This window comes from Lineus longissimus, chromosome 4 (assembly GCF_910592395.1).
Source record: "Lineus longissimus chromosome 4, tnLinLong1.2, whole genome shotgun sequence".
Classification (NCBI taxonomy): Eukaryota; Metazoa; Nemertea; class Pilidiophora; order Heteronemertea; family Lineidae; genus Lineus; species Lineus longissimus.
The window spans coordinates 24,391,835-24,412,130 of record NC_088311.1 but is presented as its reverse complement, the minus strand read 5'-3'; the positions used below and the strand labels follow the sequence as shown (position 1 = coordinate 24,412,130).

At 41.0% G+C, this 20,296-nt stretch overlaps 1 protein-coding gene across 5 annotated transcripts in view; it reads right to left on the bottom strand.

Annotated features, from left to right (window-relative positions):
- Positions 1-3,847: 3,847 nt before the first annotated feature.
- The window catches only part of LOC135487027 (transportin-1-like), a 29,582-nt gene continuing 13,133 nt past the window's right edge, over positions 3,848-20,296 (bottom strand). The window contains exons 6-24 of one of the 5 annotated variants that reach the window (XM_064770286.1): positions 19,975-20,097; positions 19,450-19,629; positions 18,963-19,061; positions 18,446-18,512; positions 17,890-18,042; positions 17,406-17,578; positions 17,130-17,279; positions 16,646-16,720; positions 16,105-16,191; positions 15,684-15,806; positions 15,127-15,285; positions 14,568-14,655; positions 14,247-14,345; positions 13,212-13,250; positions 11,549-11,644; positions 7,348-7,423; positions 6,516-6,690; positions 6,182-6,305; positions 3,848-5,986 (exon numbers count right to left, since the gene is read on the bottom strand). In XM_064770286.1, coding sequence (XP_064626356.1) covers positions 6,198-6,305; positions 6,516-6,690; positions 7,348-7,423; positions 11,549-11,644; positions 13,212-13,250; positions 14,247-14,345; positions 14,568-14,655; positions 15,127-15,285; positions 15,684-15,806; positions 16,105-16,191; positions 16,646-16,720; positions 17,130-17,279; positions 17,406-17,578; positions 17,890-18,042; positions 18,446-18,512; positions 18,963-19,061; positions 19,450-19,629; positions 19,975-20,097 — 2,070 coding nt within the window. In that variant the 3' untranslated portion in view covers positions 3,848-5,986; positions 6,182-6,197. Of the gene's footprint in view, positions 5,987-6,181; positions 6,306-6,515; positions 6,691-7,347; positions 7,424-11,548; positions 11,645-13,211; positions 13,251-14,246; positions 14,346-14,567; positions 14,656-15,126; positions 15,286-15,683; positions 15,807-16,104; positions 16,192-16,645; positions 16,721-17,129; positions 17,280-17,405; positions 17,579-17,889; positions 18,043-18,445; positions 18,513-18,962; positions 19,062-19,449; positions 19,630-19,974; positions 20,098-20,296 lie in introns of those variants that run through there. The other 4 variants (XM_064770287.1, XM_064770288.1, XM_064770289.1 and 1 more) reach the window with 4 other exon arrangements.

Sequence of the window (20,296 nt, the reverse complement as noted above, 5' to 3'; positions counted from 1 at the left end):
GGGACAAAGGGAGGGTACAAGACTATAAAGGAGGTCACAATCTATTTCTCAGAGTTGTCCTTATGATAGTCACATCCCTTTTCTCAGGACACACTAGAACAGGCAATTCATTTTTCTGAGGGAAGAAACAAAGACTGTTTTTGCATGCATGTTTTATTGACAGCCCATTAATATTTGACACAAGAGGAAGTCTAGTTGAATGTTAGCAGAGCTACAGTATATGACTAAACATGGGTCATTCACAAACCTACCACCAATACAGGCAAAGAGTCTCCACCAACAGGAGCGGAATGCACCATTGTGGCCTACAATGAACCCATGTCTGTGAGTCGTCAGAGCAATATATCAGTAGTTGAACCACTGCAGGGCGCTACTTAAACCAGCTGGTACACCAAGGTCGACCGGCTGTGATCGCCTGTATCCAATGTAACCTTACAACAGCTCTACCACAACCTCACTGCAGTAAAACACAATGGTGAATCCCTGCCTCTTCATCTTAGAGAAACCTCAGGTCTGCCATAAACACTGGTCGGTGTGAGGGAAGAGATGTCACAATTACAGAATGATCAAAGGGCATCTCTATATTGATGGTAGATCTGCGCAGGCCAGCTTTTCAAAGGGTGGTTCACTATTAGCGTGAGCATATTCTTGATAACTTGTGGACAACAATGAAGACCATATCAGAGTTATCAAGAGCCTGTCTCTGGCTAACCACGTACTTAAAAGCTTTGAACAACAGGCCCTTCTGATGAAAGAAACCTACACTAATTAAAGGCCGAAAACCCCACCAACACACGGAGGACATGCCAAGAGTTCTTGTTTGTGCAACCTTATGTACTGTTGTATCTGGTTGCAACCATTACAGATGTGAACACCCTATTACCGTGGCCTATCCTTCAGTGTGTTAGGGGGCCAGAGAACATGGTATCAACAATATCAATGAAAATACAAGGACTACCACTTCAATAAGTGACATGATTGAAAAACAAATATGAGACGTAGGACAATGCACCGTGGGTTGGTCAGTTGGAACATCTGATCATTCTGCAGTTTCTTCCACCCTGTTCATCTATGGGCAGTAGCAGGTAACACAGGGCAAGTAGCACCTAACTGTTCCTCTCTGTACTGCTTATCAAAGAGCGATATTAACTTAGCAGGATTCTACCTCAGTGTCCAACTGTAGTAGCCAGTCAACACTTTCAATATCTTTGTTACCAAGAGTGACAAATGTCATGTCATCGATTCTAGCTCTGACCAGTAAGTAGTGGTCTCTTTGTTCTAAAGACAATAGGACAATCTGTCCTTTCACTCAAGATGCTTCGTCCCCGCCAAACCAAAACACAAGGTGAACACATTCCACAGGAACTGTTGACAGCAGACAAAGTATAGATTGAACTAAAGACATGTTCATGAACACAACGAACTCAAGAATACTTTCTAGAAATGAACGAACGAAGCACAACACGCGAGGTGTGGGATGGTGCCGGCTGTACCACTGTTATGGGGAGTTCATGATGAGGTTTACTTATAGCCACAGGGCCTATCACATTTCAAACTCAATAAATTACATACATAATAAACAATAAAAACAACCAGTAAATGCAATAAAAAATAAACCCACGTATAAAAATATATAGACGATAAGTCCCACCCAGTCACACAAGTTTAATCCCCACCCAAACACACGTCTCATTCACATTTTTGGCCCATGCCCCACCAATTCACACATCACATAATTGGCCCAATAAATTTCTCACTTATCACTATCATAAAACCATAAAAACAATTATGTATAGCGACATTCTAAGTACAGATTTATCTAATCCCCTTAAAACAGGAACAAAATATTCACCCCAGAAAAACCTCCCAGGATTGCACGCACACTTAAAACTACCAACCCGACAGGATCATCCACTATGACTGTCACATAATAAGAACATATTCATCCAATAAAAAATCACGACAGGGTTTTAAATATTCTTGTTATGCCTGCCACATAACATGAAATTGTCATCGTCATTAAAAATATATCTGAACTTTCAAATAAAAAAAACACATGAAAGTTCAGAAAAAATATAAGTTGCATTGTCTTTGAAAAAACCTTCTCGTACATTTTATCTAGCAACTTGCGAAATGCATCTAGGCCTACAGAGTTAATAGAGCACATTAATTTCGAACAGCCATGAAGCAAGTCCAACTTTAGCTTGTCACAGATGAGTCAGCTAGTCAAAGGCAAAAAGTGATATTCAAAGTATGTTAGAGAAATTGCCAGGCTGCAGAGCCAAATTTTTTTTGAGATCAAACATGACAAGTCACATTTTCTTCTGCTGTAAGAGACATAATCCCTCAACTGTGGCAAACTTGGGTAAAAAGTGTTCTTTTGTCATGCCAAGAGGACAGTGCATTGCATGGTTGTTCTGAAAATAAAACATGTTTGTCCCACCGTCTTGGTGAAGAGACGTTGCCACAGCATAATGTCTCTACGACGACAAAAATCTAAGAAAAAACGACCTGAAAAACCCGCTTTCAATAACACTAAAACGTAACCAGTAATAAAGCAAGATAATGATTAGGGGAAGTGGTACAGCCGCTGGACACGACACAGGAAAAACACAACTCAAGAATACAAAATCTGGCACCTCATCAAACTGGTGAAGTTACTTCCAACACAACTTCAGACTTTTGTGACAAAAATAATACACTGATAAAATATTCCTGTGGCGAAACATTGGCATAGATTGAAATCTTTCCCAAGTCGGAGTAAGAACAAGTGACTATTATGGGCATGTCAGTTGGGGTACACTTTAAAGGCTAATATAGACGTATATACACCTATCACAATAAATAGGGGAGCTTTACTAGTAGTTTCAAATGGTGCGATCGTAACACCAAATGAGGTCATGTTTGAGCAAGACGTTATCCATTTTTTTCAAGCACAGATTTTATACGAGACAAATTTGGAAGATTTGATGGTTTTCTCATTATTCAAAAATCGCACTCTGCACGAGTTTAAATAATGGATTCACTTTCACTGTTTCATTAAATCACAAGGATGCTTCACAAGGGTCTCACAAGCTTCATCAAACTACATCCTACCATTGCAAATTTTGACAATACTTCCGTTAATACAACACGCAATTACAAGCGTAATTCTCTCTAAAACAGATTGTCCGACATTAGACGACAAGTGCATAAGAAGTTACCCGTAAAGTAAAATGATTTTGGCGAGAACACAATGGTTTCCACAACACTCCAATTCCAAGTGAATCGGTATCCAAACAGGTTTTAACTTGGGTATGCGTCATAAGGAACGTCACAATTCTTTAGTCCAAATATTATCTTAGTTCTAAGAAAGTTGAAATTTTATTACGGCCAATGTTTTGTTTGACACTTCAGAGATGTGGCTTTTCAAAGGCAAGCCTCGGTTCAGTGATGGGCTCAATGCCAGCAACAGTATTCATTGGATGTTCCTGATAACACCAACTCGTTCAATGAAGGGTTAACGCTCAAAAAGTTTACCAATGCCAGCCGAAAACGATAAAATCTTTTGCCATATTTCATAAACATACTGATGCAGGTCTTACATGTCGGTCAATACATTCAAGCTCAAGGCCCTGAACTAGTATATTCAGAAAACCGCGTGAATAATTTGATCCTTTGCGGTCAGCATTACACCAGAGGACTAAGTTCCTGTTGCACCATCCTGCCACCTGCCAGCAGGTGCCCGAACTAATACCAATCAAATCTAGAAAGTATTCTTAGCTGTCAATCGGGGTTGGTCACCTGTTTTTCTCTCTCTAATAGTTTTTCCAATGAGAGAAGTGTATGAGCTTAATGCAGTTACATGTTATGGGAAATGATACATAGGACTGGTGCATACATTAATCAGAGTCAGCTAAGACTAAAAATAGGCTTCCAACATCTTGTGAATTTCAAAACGACCAAATCAACGTACAAAGAATTCCGGGCATTACTGTTATCTGATGTAGGTCACCGAGACAGTAGGCATTTTTTCTATATAAAATTCCATGCACGAGGAATTGGTAGAACAAAAGTTGAGAAATCAAAGACGTGTGAAATGAAGTAAATTGAACACATTGTTATGATAAAACATTACATGAAATAAAAGGATAGTGATGTATGGCATGAAGAACAAGTAAACACCATGAGGTCAAGGTCGAATGCGGCCATTCAAGGCAATTGTTACCATGGAGACCCAAATGAGTTGCCAGGCAATACCTTCTGACCTTGACCGGTTGAATGGTACTCTTCACTACGAATTCTATTATGCATGACTAATTAGTTAATTACATTGATTACTTCTCAAATGATAGCGGAATGCCTCATTACCATTCATGTCTATCAGTCAGACAACTGACATCATCCTTCCATGGATTGATCTTTCCAAGACATCTCACTTCAACCATACTAACTCCATGGAAGTTCACTCACATTATTTCTCCCACTTCTTGAAGTGAAATCTTCCTCAGTTCTTATCCGCAAGATTTCAACAGATTCTGTCTCTAACTGATCACACAACTCCGACAAAACTGAATCACACTCGAACCAGTTATGAGATCATCTGACTAATTATTGTAACGACTAACTGTTGACTTCAGTCATTGGCTCACCTCGACCAGAGGCCTCGATTTTTCTCACGCGACATTTCTTTGGAGAATTATGCAAAGCAGAGCCTTATTTGGGCATTCCTAGGTTACATGACGGTACGATACAAGCAAGAAACACATCTGACCATGCTACAATTTCTTTGCTTCAGAAAAAAAGATCTCAGGCTGAGTTTACAGAGAAGTCACTTGGCTACATTTTATGAGTCTCCTTCGACGAAAGGAGTGACAATGGCACCTTTGTAGCCTACACTTGGGTAGGAACTTCTTTGTTCTAAATTCATGTGTTACGTGTGACTTCTCTGCAAACTTGGCTTTCCGATCGCTTAACATTGGTGTGCTTACTAAGTAGGGTGAACATGTTAACATTGGTCATATCCAGTTGTCGAGGCTGTGCAGTGGATGCGAGACATGTTCAAGCAACGAACAGGAGGAAAGTAGCACGTAGTGGACTCACACTACCATACGAATAGGCCAATGCCTTTAACCTTAACTGATAATCATAACCAGGGGTTCTAAGCTGGTGAAATATGAGGTGATACAAATCCCTATGAGTCAGGATGATTGACTTACGAGTATGACTGTTGTAAGAGCACATCTTTCTAGCATAAGAGGACAGGAATCTAAATATAATGTCAAAGTCCAACATACAATCAGCACAAGCTAATAATGAAATTTAGATAAAAGCCACACAACCGCGACAACTGGACATCCTAGGTACAATAATAACACTATATCTGCAAATCCACCACGTTAGAAATTAACCTCAAAGTACGATATCACCTACTTCTAAACTGTTGATGTTGCCAAAAATCTTAAGGTATGTACACCCAGTTTCTTAATCTTGGAATAACTTCCCGAATGACGCCAGTTAGTTTCCCTTTAACTCCATAGTAACCCAGTAAATCTCGATGTTTCCCGATGATGTAATCTCCCAGTATCCCAGAACCCCCAGTGTCATTGAATCGAACCTGAACCAAACTAATACGCCAGTAAACAGCAGTTCATAAGGTTGGGTTTAAATCATTTGACCCTGGGGTTGTATACCCGCACAAACCTGCCCGATGTCCCAGCCATCTCGCACATAATCGTGGCGATCTGGTTTCCTCCAATCATCTCCCTCCCTGCCCAGCCCGGCAGCCCAGTATGACCTAACCCTGCCCATGGTCCCACCCGCTATGATGACCTGATTGACCTATTGACCTCCCGGGTGTCCAATAGTATCCTGCAATGATGATAGTTCGATAACCGATGAGCATCGATGCAAGAGGGTGTCCCCCCTCCCCTGGTTGGTGGTCGCTGTCCCTGGGTGGCCCTGTGGCTCTATGATGGCAAGTCCCTTGACCCTGATTCCCCTGGTGCTGAAAAACAAACAAACAAGAATGACAATGTTACAATCAAGAAAGACGCAACAAAGCTTTGTTTAACGCTGCTCATTTGAAGAACTTGGTATTGAAGTAACTACTTTGCCAAGGTCACAAGCGATGTGATCTGTCCCTGCCTTCAAACCCACGACGTTCGATCTATCTATAGTCTGATCTACCTCATTGACTTACATTGTGGTTGGATCCCTCACACGCCATAGGTGGCCGCCAAGCGCTCCTTCAGTGGTAAAGGAAACTGCTCGGCAAATCGACCCCAGTACTCCTCGCCATAGTGGCTCTTGAAGCCATGCAAGATCTGCAAAAATTGCAAAGTCAAAATGAAAGTCAGTCACACACAGGGATGTCTGCTGTCTATTGGAAATCAACATGTTACCTATGGTAGCTGGTTTCAAACCAAAGCTGTTCAAATTATGCGTCTGATCAAATTAACCACTGCCACTGGATCATACTTCCACTCATTTCAGTGATGAAACCTGTCAAATCAATTTCTTGAAAATACTCTTACCTTGAAGAACATTTGCTTAAGGTCGTCTTTTGGATTTACCCATGATGCAACAGCATCACAGAAGAAGATGAAGTCTTGCGCGACTCCGCCAGGGTTGAAACTGATCATGTGACAGACCCCACGAAACGCGGAGTCCTTCTCTTCGTTGTCTCTGATATTGCGCAGAGATGTGCACCTGGCAAAAGGAAAAACATAACAACGTCAAGCAGACGACCTCGAAATGTAAACAAAGACATATTATAAACAGTTAACAGCAGAGTTCTCCTAAAATCCAGACGGTCGAGTGACTAAAACTGTGCGACAACTTGTAAAATGCCTTGTCGGTTTGAATCACTCAACTGACAGAGTATGGAAGAACTCTTGAAAGCACATTTATGTCTCAAACAATACCAAGACTCACAGCTAATAATTAGTGTGTGCATGGATGGCGTTTATGCTTCGTCTACACGATCGTCAGGAGGTCGTGGAGAAAGAACAAGTCTTGCTCATGCCACTTACAGATAAACAGACCACGGTGGGATAGCTAAGAGACTACAGTGAACAGATCAAGTTCCACTTCAGGTGTCCATTAATATGACATTAGTGTGCAATCCGCCAATCAAACTAAATAAAGTGTTAGACAGGGGTAGACCCCCGAAAAAAAGACGTCTGTTCATCCAGGTCACAAGAAGCGTAACACAAATAACTTACTCATATGCACACAATAGAACTACAACAAGGAGTCTGAGAACAAACTTAATCTCCTTCTCTTTCAGACATCATTTGCTACGTCAAGTACAAGTATTGCATAAATCAAATTGTAAAAATTGAAAAATAAAAAACGTCTACACACCATTGCCGTATAAACTGTTGCAACAGAGGGGCGACTTCTTGTGGACATACTAAACCAAGGCGACCAATTGTTATCGCTAACGGGTACCATGGTAACAAGAGACGAGACGGGGAGCAAATATAAATGGGAAGAAAACAGAGAAAGACAACGAATCAACATAAACATACAGGCAAATCAAATATCATTCAAAATATCAATGTCAAGTGAAGGCTGCTTGCGGTCCTTACCAGAACAACATGGACAACGCGACTATTTCATCATAAAACTCCCAGAAAAGTTGGTTTTGGACGGCCTCGCTGTTCCAACATTCTTTTTTGATAAGCTCATTCACTTCTCAATTGTCCCATGATAAGCTACAGTAGCAGAAGAGAAAGGCCGATGCATTGAAATGCAAGCCTCCTCTTTAATCACTTTTCCATTAACAACAGACCACAAATAATGAATTCAATTCAATTTGAAACTAAAAAACTTTGTGAACATCCCCCTACCCAGTAATTTCTCCTCACCAAAAAAGCTTACATAGATTGAACCCAGTGTTGAATCAGATGTTGAATAAAATGAAAAATTATGATTACAGTCCATGACCTGACTGATTTCCCACACATTTGCAGCATATTAATCTAAATATATCACAGGGGTAAGGACAGCAACCAGCCTTGTGAAAATAGATATTTATTCATATATGAATATACAGTTATGATGGTACTGTGGAGCGATCAGTTCTGTTCAACAACCAAGTCATCTACACTCTTTAATTCTACAGAGAAACATGAAAATGCACGCAGGGTGTATACAGGCTATTGAAGAAAACCAAGACACAGTGTTAAACATGATTCTGAGTGAGACGTTGGGAAGGAGGTACATGTATGTGTTGGAGGCCACCACATCAAGTATAATCCATACTTGTTGACCAGGCCTAAGGTTTTCCCAGTATGGAGCTAGTAATGCCCAAGATGACGATCAACTCAGAACTTGCCAAGTCATCAAGGGTTTCGCCGCAACAAGACCTGACCAAAATGGTGTATCAAAAACAGTATGACAACTTCCTCTTTAAAACTATACGTTGGTTTAATCCAATGCCTGTATACACATTTGACAAACTCGATAGATAAAGTCATCATGGCAAGACCTTCAACCGGGCTATTAGAACGTTCTGAGACGTCATGCAGGGTACACCTAGTACACATTTCTAATACAATGCTACAGTTTCAGCAAATGTTACAAACTTTCTCACCTCATGCAATTAGAATAAGTGTTACCCCAACAAATCACCAGTCAAAAACATTTGCACTTTTGCAGGTCAAAATTACTGGTTTGCTTGCTCTGTTCTTTGGACATTTCAGTGCCGTTTCCTAAACACCAATTAAGTTCAACTCTAATACATCTCCATATAATTCCATCTGTTTCAGCTCGACTAAGCCTGCTGTGTAGTAATGCCGGCATTAGAGCTTGAAAAGACTTTGACCCTCAAGGACCAGCAGCAGTTTCATGTTCTCTGTACTCCACTATACCTATAGTTTCAGATCTATAACCCAAGTGCAAAAACATCGTAACCTCTCCACATTAGACAACAGTGTACTATAATCTACGGACAAGCACACTGCAACACAACTTATTGATGGAGAACTTCGTGTGCTGTAAAAACGCCACCTATATTTTAAAAGTGTTGAAGGACCTTTGTGGTGGATCTTACATGTAGTTTAATGGTAAATTAATCAATGAACTTCGGTTTGGCAACTATCATAGGTTAAGGCAGATCTTGTGTTAAGGTTCTAAATCCTAAATTTCCTATAAAGTTGACTATAACGGGACTACGCTTCACATGTATTTTAGATATTGTTGGTATTATGTGTAGTTTATCACAGTAAGCTACGTAGAAATCAAAACAATGTGACATTATCGTAATAGACTTTATGCGAATGACATAGTTTACAGCCAAATGTAAGAAACTCTGGAGTATTAAGATGTTATCAGATGCTTGATGATCAAATGATGATATCAAATAATGAGGTCCACTTGCCAGAATGAACGAGTGACTCAAGTCACGATGGACCCATGTAGAAGTGGCACCATGACCTATTAACAAACTTGACAACTCTTTCCTCACCACCGAGCTTCTCAGGAATATTCTGCAGAGAAAGTCAGGTTTAGACGAGGTGCAGATGACGTCATCATCATCATCATCATCATCATTATTAAATGGCAAATACATGGCCATGGACGGCAAAACAATTGCCACTGAACTGACTCCATGTAATGGTCTTGGTTCACCCACCATGTGTTTGCTCTCCACTTTTTATTCACATTTTCGACAAACCCGTTACAGCATGTTAAAAATTCAAATGCATCCAGTCAACTTTACTCCAATCATTTGTTACACTTGGCCACAAGACATGGTGCAAAGCTGCGCGGTGAATACAATACAACTCTGACTCAGTGTGAGATGAAAACACGGGCATCAAAGACAGTGAAGAATGCACTGAATACGAGCACGAAACAGGGGGTCATCGCACTGTGCAAATAGAGGGGAGAAGACTGAAGAAAGAGATGTTAAAGTGAGGCAATAAAGTACTGCCAAAATGTGCACAAAATTGAATAATTTCAAACGGTGAAGATGTGTAAAAGTGCAACTACAGTACGACTAACATTACAAGAGACTAATTTAGTGCAAAATAAGAAGAAAACATCGAGATTTTCAAAATGCAGAACTTCAGTTTAGTTTATACACAACTGTGACAAGGCTTCCACAGGCATCGGAATAATCATGATGCAAGTTATTGGCTCGGCAATGGCAACTGACCACAGGGCATGGAGCATGGAAAGCAGCAAAACTCTGATGGTAAACTGCTTCGTGGAATCAGATGTTTATTTAGTTGCCGAGATTTATAGTGAAAGGGACATGTAAATTTGTCATAAGATGTTTTTGTTGGAAGTGCCGCATCAGCAAAAAAATCTACAAGAAATCCATTTTGACATTGATTTAAGTACCAATTTCCATAAATTTTTTTGATCATGGATATATTTTTTACAACGTTTGACATCCACTGCCCTCTTTCAATTGACAGTGGAACTATTTCAATTTATGTTAAATGTTGATTTCGATAACTATGGCCCATAAATCTTTAGCAAAACATACGTGCAAAAAGCATGCAAATAAAAAACATGAATGTGAAGAGAAATGATGAAAAAATGTATCTCTACAGACAAGTGAGTGAAGAAAGTAAAGAGTGTAGACAACAAGGTAGAAGAGTTGAAAATAACTACAGGCATTGTCAGAAGTAAATGGCCACATTCTCTTTGGCCATTGTGTAAAAACTAACGATAAAATCTCTTCAAAGTTATGTTTTCTGAAGTCTATAATAATTTTGGGACAATTTTGAGAATACAGACCAGGGTCCCAAAAGTGGACTGAATGAAATCCAAACTTTGAAGAATTCCGACCAGTAGTTTTCACACAACTGCCCAAAATGATGTGGACATTTACTTCTAAAGCTGACTGTAGGCTACTGAAGTGAGTTACGAGAGTATCGTGTGAGAAACAGAGCCTAAGACTATTGAAAATCAAGCTTTGCTAAATGATGGCGACATTCAAAATGAAATTTCAGCGTTGAACTTAAATTCCGGGCATATCAATAAGAAAACTGTGGACGAGTGAATGGAGTGTTTAAATGGCTTGTCCATAGCCTAACATGTCTACTGAGAGTTAACTATATATGTTACGGAAAAGTGCTAGGTCCACAGTTCTCAAAACGTAAAGTGAAAAAAAGATCGAGTCAATTACAACTATGACTGGAACTATGGGCATTAGAGGGCCTTCATTCACATGATTTGGTCAGGTTGAGTCCTTTGGTAGGTTTCAGAGATAGCACTCATCAAGAAGAACTACACCACAGTGGTATCTACTCTAGTGTGTTTTGTTCAGTTCCCAGCCATACATCATGTGAGAGTGTAGCACTTCCCCGGTTTAATTGGGACACAGATAGTGGCACCATTTCTTGACAACTTCAAAGCATGAACAAGCATTTGACAAGGCCAAACCAATGATATATTGGGGATGTCCCTTTTTCAGAAATAAAATTTTGCAACAGACAATCACATGAATTGCAAGCACAACCTAACAGCCCAAAGTTACAGATTTTTGACAAAAATCATGTTTGACATTTAAATCAGCTTTTTTAACGATCAATGACCGTATACTTACCGGTATTCTCTAGGAGCGTCTTGGGTGTGTTCGGTCGATTGATGATCTCAATCAGATGTGTAAGAACCAATGGAATATAAGGGCGCATGTCGGCACCTAGAAATAGGAACATAACGTCACCAGCCATCACATCAAGAGAAGTTGAGATCCAAGTGTTCTTTCAGGATGGCTACATGCTACCACATCCAAACACTCACACCTACCTCTCATGTAAATGGGAAACTACATTTTGACTAATTCCCTATAGATGGCACAGCAAGCAGGCGTACGTTTTGCAGAGCTGTCAAAATTTGACAAATCATAAGTTTGTTTAATACTTCCATTCACATGGCTCTAACATCTACGTAGGTCGGTGGTTTTTCTTACCAGCATAACCGGCAATGCAAATGTTCTAAGACATTTTTCTCTAACATCATTACAGACAATCTAACTGTTGATTCTACACACAAGAATCAGCTGAAATCTTGGCACCGTGATATAACAGGTGTCCCGGAACAGGGAATATCTGGCAATTAATCTAGCTGTTAGTAGCAGACAAGACAGGAAGCAAACTACTCTAAGAAGCTAATTGACGACAGTATAGAAGAGGAATCCAACTTGTCTAGGGGAAGGTAAACTATTCGACTGCCATCGACGTATGTCTACGTTTTGACAAGTCAACTGTGACTGACAGGGACGTAGGTCTACGTATGACTTTCAGAACTTCTTGACTAACCAAGTGGTCAAAGGGTGTGTTACTGTACCAATTGAACATTCCAACAAACATTATCAATAGAGTTATCAACAACAGCAAATCGGAAAAAGCTTTTTTGATTTTCCCCCTCGACAAAGAACGACCATGCAACGTTCATGCACCCTCAAATAAAATACACTGATGTACAATTATTCACCATGTTCTTTATATTTTGGCATCTGCAATATTGCATGGATGCTCAGGCAGCCAAGCCCAATACGATGGTACACTTCCATTCCCTTGGTTAATCTCAGGACAGTCACTTGTTCTGTGACTGTCAACACAGGCCACCATTGCTGAAGTCCTCTTGGTAAAGTCGAGTCAGAGATGGTGTGCAACCTCTCTGTTTTGAACCAAGGAAAACTCTTTCTTATTCAGGCATGAACGGAAAGTCGGAGCAGATAAAGACAGTTTTGTAAATGAAAGATATAAAATAAAATTGAAATGAGCACACTTCCTAGGCAAATCTTCTCTTGTTTGATATCAAGGCATAATCAGATTTATTGGCAAGCGGTCTATTGGGCCAGGCAAACAGCTGATTGCAGCAATAAGATGAAAACATACCATACATGTACAGTTAGGGCAGACAAGAAGACATGCCGCATTCCTACACTGCCATTGGTTCGTGTTAATACATTGTTCATGCAGGAAACCCTCATTTTCACAATGTACAGGCATCACCAAAAATAAAAAGCAAAAGCAGAGCTGGCCGCAGTAAAAATGACCCATGGCCACAAAAGTGGATAGCGATTCCTAGGGAGTGCACTCAAGACGGAGAAGTTAATCTGTCAAATGATTCTGTGAGCATGAGGTCAGCCGACACAGATTGAAAGATCTCCACTCCAATTTTAAAGACTCGGGGTGTTTCTCTGACAAGTTGTAGGTGCGACGTCTCAGAAGCTATGCTTAAAGAACGAAAGCCAAACAGACCTGGGGTATTCGTCCCGCTAACCTTTTCTTTGTGTAATTCTGAAACAAAAGCATAATATTTACGGTCCATGGCAAAACAAGGGGGCCGCTTAAAACCAAGCGTTTCCTAGATTTCCCATCAAATCTTACACGGGCCTTTGTCCAAAACACATACAACCAATCTTCCCCTCCAGTCAACTTGGGGTCATTGGAGAAATAGCCAATAACATTGAGAATGTTCATTAGACAGAGTTGAGCCAGTGATCTTCGGGCAGATCTCCTGTGTTGAGCGTAGCACATCAGAACGAAGCCATCTTCAAAGGGCAGTCAGTAAGAGAGAGTTCGAATATTCATCACACGCACTACAAATTGCCAGCCTGGCAGGGCAGTCTTGAGCATCTTTCTATCAGAGAAAGTGTACCGTTTTCAAAATATCTCATGTCAAACAAAGATCGAACAGAACGGTGGTACAAGTTTAGATTTTTAAATGGTTTTCGATTTCGATAACATGACCGTGGCAACACAAAGAACAATCTTTTGCGTGTTACCATGAATCTTATTTTAGCAGGTAAATCCAGGAACCAATTTCAGCAGAAATGGCCAATAGGCATACAGGGAAGATTTGATGGGAAATTAGGAAAGCAAGTACGACAGGCGGACACCTAATTTTGATGTGGACCATAGTTCATCCTGATTTCATGTGCTGCTAATTTGTCTAAATTCTTGGTGTGCTGCTATATGTTTTATAAAAGTGCTCGGCAGAACCATGATAAATACCGCCAAAACTCAAACTAATACAACCCAGATTTGTTATTATTTACTTCAAACTGACAACATCCACTTGTGGACTAACATCATGCTTTTCCATGCAACATGGAGCCCACTCCAGAAATTCCAATGCGAATGAGAGGCGGCCTAAATGCCCAAGTCAGACATTCTGATTTTCTAGTGCAAATTCTAGAACTAAACTAGAAGCGAGGTTCTACCCCTCAGGAAGAATTTCTGGAGAAGCATCTCAGAAACAGAAGCAAAAGCTGACGTCTGCCGGCGACGTACCCATCTGGATCGATATCTCTCCTATCGCCCAGGTGGCGTTGTTACACACCGAGATGAACTCGGGGTTTAGATTGGCACCGAGGATCGGCATGAAGTCACCTGAAAAGACATTGAAGGGAACTATAGCAGGTGAAATTTAAATACTGTGTTGATGAGTTTAGGTTGGCTGAGGGGTGCCTGTGATCTGTGGCTGGACATATTGGCAGCCGATATGGTCAAGTGAAGAACGTGTCTATAAACCATCCAATCTACACCATCCTAATCTTGTCCAATGAGACAAGAACATTTAGAAAGAGGTGAATTCACTAGAGTTTGACTCACCAATGAATGGCAACACATGCTGGAAACAAGCCTTAGTCAGATCACCAAGGAGGGCAAATGAGCTCTGTCGAACTTCTGGCATAGGGTCCTACAAGAAGAAAGGGTTTGCCGTCAATAAAGGTCATTTTAGGAAGAATTCAAATCAATGTTAGATAAAGTGTTGACTTGGCCTTAGGTCAGTGTACGAATACAGATCCTGTCATTAAGGACAATGTTGTCCCCTCAGTAAAACCTCCGAAGGATATCATCATTCCCAGGCCACGTAAGTCATAAGTTTCAACATCAAGGAACACTTTGAACAATCTAGTGCCAAACTGAACAGTGGCTATTGTCAGCAACCAGAAGGTTAGCAGCGATTTGGCTGCAGACTTTGTTGGTACCAGCAATCAATGTTGGATACCGTTCGAAATCAACATTGTCATTGCGTACCAGGCATGCGTGCGGCCAATTGGTGTTGCCTGACCATGTCGAAGACATCATACATGCATATGGCGATATACTTATGAAACGTCTGTTAAAAATCATCTGTCAATCAAATCCCATTTCTAAACAGACTTACCTGCATACATTGAAATAACAGCTTGAGAATGTTACTTTTCGACACAAGTGATTCTATATGGTGTTCTAAGCCCTCGGCCAGGCCACTGAGTAGGTCCAGGGCGACGATCATGAAGTCCTTATCAGGGGCCTCAAACTGCTCTGGGTTTCTTTGATTTGCCTGAAAACAATAGCACAATGATGGAATCACCCATGAAGAATCAAGGTAGAACATAAACTAACCACAGGAGCAACAAACTTTTGGACCATGAAATCGATTCTGACAAAGACCTTACGGGCCTTTTATCCAAAACAGAACACCTCTTTTCATGACTGACCACATACTAATAGCAAGGTCGAAGTAAACCTGGTTGTCAATAGAGAATATTTGGTCACAAGGGATTGCAGCACATCAGAACGAAGCTATCTTCAAAGGATGTCAGTAAGAGAGAGTTCGAATGTTCATCACACGTGCTTCTACATTGTACTTGCTACAACTTATCTCCAAAGTCGCTAAAACCTATTTGTTTAATAAAAAGATCTCTAAAAGCTAAAAACCTCAATCAGTTACATACTCACATAGTTATCACTTACATAATTCTGACTAAGGGTCTGTTCTACTAATGACACGCATCGTCTAAACACCGGCTCTGAGTATGGTAGAAAGCCTGACTGTAACGCTGTAGCAACGCTAGACAAGCACTGAAACAGAAATGGGTCATATAAATATGGTGTCATCATCGTTAAGATACAGACATTTGGAAGCAGAGTTAGCAGTATTCAGCCACTATCTGCACTATCTGGGCTGTCTTGTGCAAGCAGAGCCTCGGTCTCATCACATTTTCAAACCGATACGATAGCATCAATGCACGAAGTTGAGGCAGAGCTTATGGAAACCACTGACTGTGCTAATCATGATAACTTGTGCCTTATCTATTGAAAATGACTTCACGTTATTATCCAACATAACTTCAGCTGAACTGGTTTCATCAATGCTTACCTCTAACAATGGAAACAGGTCCTTATCTTCATCTTTCAACACGTTCCACTTGCGAATGAGTGGCGGCATCAACATACTGATGTATTCCTGAAAGCCGAAACAAAATGGTCAATGACGCTATCCCACAAAGATATTTCTTGTCGCTTTTTATCAGTGAAAATATCAACCAAGGAAAAACTCAACTGAAACACATCAGAAATTACGATTCTCTTCAAGAACAATTCAGTAAGAGAGAGTTCAGTCTTCATCATCTGTGTTTTGATAAATGGCACCAAATGTGACACTTGAGAGAGACGATTAACTCTCAAGAGTGACCCTCATAGGCAGAAGTTTGTGCAGACGCATGGTGGTCCTCAGATACTGAACCAAGACAACAATTGATGGTCAGCACACAATTTTCTTTCTCCTAACCACAAGTGCCCCTATGTGCTCCAATTCAATCGTCATGTAAATACTTTTATGGGTAAACCACCTCAGAGATCATAGAAGAGGCCAAGGATTCCTCAGTAAGGTTAATTGACTGGATGATTATTGCACTTACCGGTTCATTTAAATGATGGCCCACAGAGTCTGCCAGTGTTCCTATGGCATCATAGAGGATGAGCAAGTTCTTATGCTGGAAAACAAGTCAAATCGGGTTATTTATACTCAACAAGCTCCATCCAAAAGAGACAGAATTGTCTTCAAACAACTACTAAGTTGAAAGGGGATTACAAGCAGGAGGTAGGGGGCATCACTGGTGGAATCAAGGTAACCAATTCGTGCAAGACAAACATGAATAGTGAACCTAAATTGGCTCCAGCCTCTGCCTATAGTCTCCCATTTGGGAACAAGGGTCAGTGTATGAATACTGATATTCATCGAGTAGAACTCTCATCGATAGAACAATTTAAACATCATTCCCTTGTTATCATTATGATAAAATTTTTCTTCAAATATATGATCTGCTAAAAGTGAGGATAAGTGCTGACGTCTGCTTCGCTCTCACATTGAACGAGTCAATTCTGGGGTCACCTTACACGTACCTGATATTTCTGGAAAGCAAATACAAGTGTTTCGAGGATGAATGAAAGATAGGGAACAAGTTCGGTGCACGCTTCTTCTTCTAAGGTGGCAAACGCTGAGCAGGCGGCCTCCTGGACTCGCTTGTTGGTGTCAAGGACTCTCTTCAAAAGCTGAAGAAAAAGTCAGGAATGATTAGCATACAAATGGACAGAATACCGCACACACCACGGACAGTGGCTATCATGAGAATCCATATGAAAACAACAATTTTGATGGGAAAACTTAATCATGCTCACCTCTGTCATAAGCTTCTCGAGATACTGATCATGGGGCTGTCCGACGACCCAGTGGGCGTAACGACTCAACGTCCAACATGTGATCGATCGTACAAGTGCCTTTTTATCAGAGAGACAATTGATAAGGTAGGGAATGAGCTCGGGGAGATGGGGAACCATCCCATTCATACAACCTGAAATGACAAACAAGCAAATAATTAGGATTAGAACGCATCCTGTAAGTGTCACAAAAGGATCATAGTAATGGTGCCGATCTAAAACAAAATATCTTTCCTGCAGTCAGACAGTACGAATACTTTGGGATAAACTCATGAGAAGTAGATTCTTCATGAAAGAGAATGTCATCACTCTGCAGGGAAATGCAAGCCTACACCCACTAAACGGCCAGAATTGGCGACAACAGAAAACTGCAGAGACCAGCATCACCCATGGCAAGCTGGCAACAGCAACATCAGATACGAGAGAAGCCATCAAATGATTGTACCTTCTGCTATGGCTCCAAGGACGAGGATGCCAGATTCCCTGATTTCCCACAGATTGTGGAAGAGACGATCCTTCAAGATGGGCAGCAACACCGGGAGGAGTTCCTCATGGAACACGTTGGCAAGGACATCGAGGGCTGCCGCTGAACACTTCCCTGTAAAAGACAGGAGGAGAACATTTATACAGGCTTTGAATTTTCTGCAGCGGCCTCAATCAGCTTGTATATACCCTGCGACTGCCATGTACGCTTAGACTCGGGACTCGTCTTGGACTGCTTGGATAAGGTAGCGTTATTTATAGCTTCAAGGAACAAGGGTCAGTGTACGAATACTGATATTCATCGAGCAGAACTCTCATCGATAGAACAATTTAAACATCATTCCCTTGTTCACAAGAAACGTTTCAAAGGTTTGGCGGCATATTTCAGTACTTCTGACTGGGTGGAAGGCAGAGGTGAAGTTTTTAACCAAGTGACTAATGTCAAAATGGGAGGTGAAGAGCACTGCAATATCTAGGTGATAAAACCAGGCGTAAACTTGAGTGTGCCGAGAACTTACTAAGATTCCAGTCTGATAACGTCTCATCATCATCGAGGCCGTCATCATCGTCATTATCAGAGTCGCCCTGAAAGTTGATGTACAAGAATTAGCTAGACGTCCAGATAACCTGGCATTATTTTGAAGGCCTTTAGTTTATTCCTTCCTCTCTGCCACTCCAGGCTTTGAGTTCAAAACAAAACTTGGAACTATGCCAGCCTTAGACAGCATCAAAAAATACGCTTAGAATGACCAGTGACAATGATGCTGAAAAAACCCAGATTAATCCCAGGTGACGTGCCAACTCAACATGTCAACAAGTTCTTTTGTAACGTTAGCAACACCATAGAGAATGTTTTTGATGTGACTGCTTTGAAGTTCAGCAACAATGGTGTATGATTGTGGTCAGACAGTACGAATACAATAGAAGACTTCATCAAAAGGTTATGATCCTTCTGAGCAGAAATGTCATCATGCCACAGGGTCTGACCATGTTGTTGGACACCTACAAGGTTTTAGTTATTTAGAGTGTACTTACATCTCCTTGTCTCTTCTGACTGTGAGTCTTGGATTTATGGAAGCGAGGTTTGATGTCCGATTCCCTGTCAGGTACGGATTCATCTTCCTCTACGTCGCCCTAGAAAAGCAAACAAGAGGATCGTGAAATGGGAAGAAATCAGTTTTGGGAAATCATTCAAATGTTTTTAAACATCAGCAGCTGCATTTGCATCAAGAGGAAACCTCGACAGCAAATCATTCCAGGCTCTAACTTAGACAGTTTTCCTTTCCAATGTTGCAGCAGAAAGAATAAGAAATCATGGATATTCAGCTGGCTAAGGTCATAATGATGTAAATTATCATTCGATAAGTCAAATGAGGTGAAATATTACTAATCATTCCAAAGCCAGAGCCCAACAGTGCAAAACCTCGAAAAGGAACTTATTGCAAAGGCTGTCTAAGATGTGTATCATTTAACTCAAACCTGGTTTTCTGAGGATGGAAGATCAGGTAGTCTCATAGCTTACCTTCAGTAATATGATGTCAATTTCTGAATACTTCATCCCCTGTACGAGCACAGGGATGAGGGCTTCCTTGTGAGGGGGGAGAACCTCTGTACAGATGGGCTGGTCGGCCAGAGCCACCCAGAACTCACACGCCTCCAATGCCACACCTTCATCTTCATCCTGGGTTCTGAGTAACATGTACTGAAACGACAAGAGAATTAAATGTTACGGCCCGTACAAGGCACAGGAATGACAGCCAGTACGGCAGCACCAACCAAAACTGACACAACACTCCCACGGTAACCTGTTTTATGGAAACTCCTGTGGCAGAAGAGAGCTGTATCTACACTTGCTGTCAGACAGTACGAATACAAAAGGAGTAAACTCATTAGGATGAGATCCTTCATTCTTTGTAAAGTGTCATCATTCTGCAAGGCATCATTTATCAAGTTAGATTTTGGAATTTTATGTTTTTCTCTCCCTATTTCAACAGTGGTTGCCGGCAATGAAGTGTACCATTGCCGCTGCTCAGGTGTGTCGACTTACCTCGATGATGTTGTTGATGTGTGGTATGAGTCGGTCCATACGGACATCGATCAGCATGACGAGCGCCCGGCATACGTTCTTGCGAACCTCTGGGTCCTCGTCGTAGACTAGTGCAAATAAGTTCTGAAGAGAAAGAGGAAAGAAAACATCAATCATAAGCTCCAACAAAACAGACTTTTGCAAATACGTAAGTTTTCTGCGCAAGCGACAACTCGTACTGGAGCTATTTTCATGACAGTATTGACCCATGTTACACAAACCATTAAGCCGATATAGGTTTCCATCAGACATTTCACAGAGACCTTTTTAACATCGCTATCAC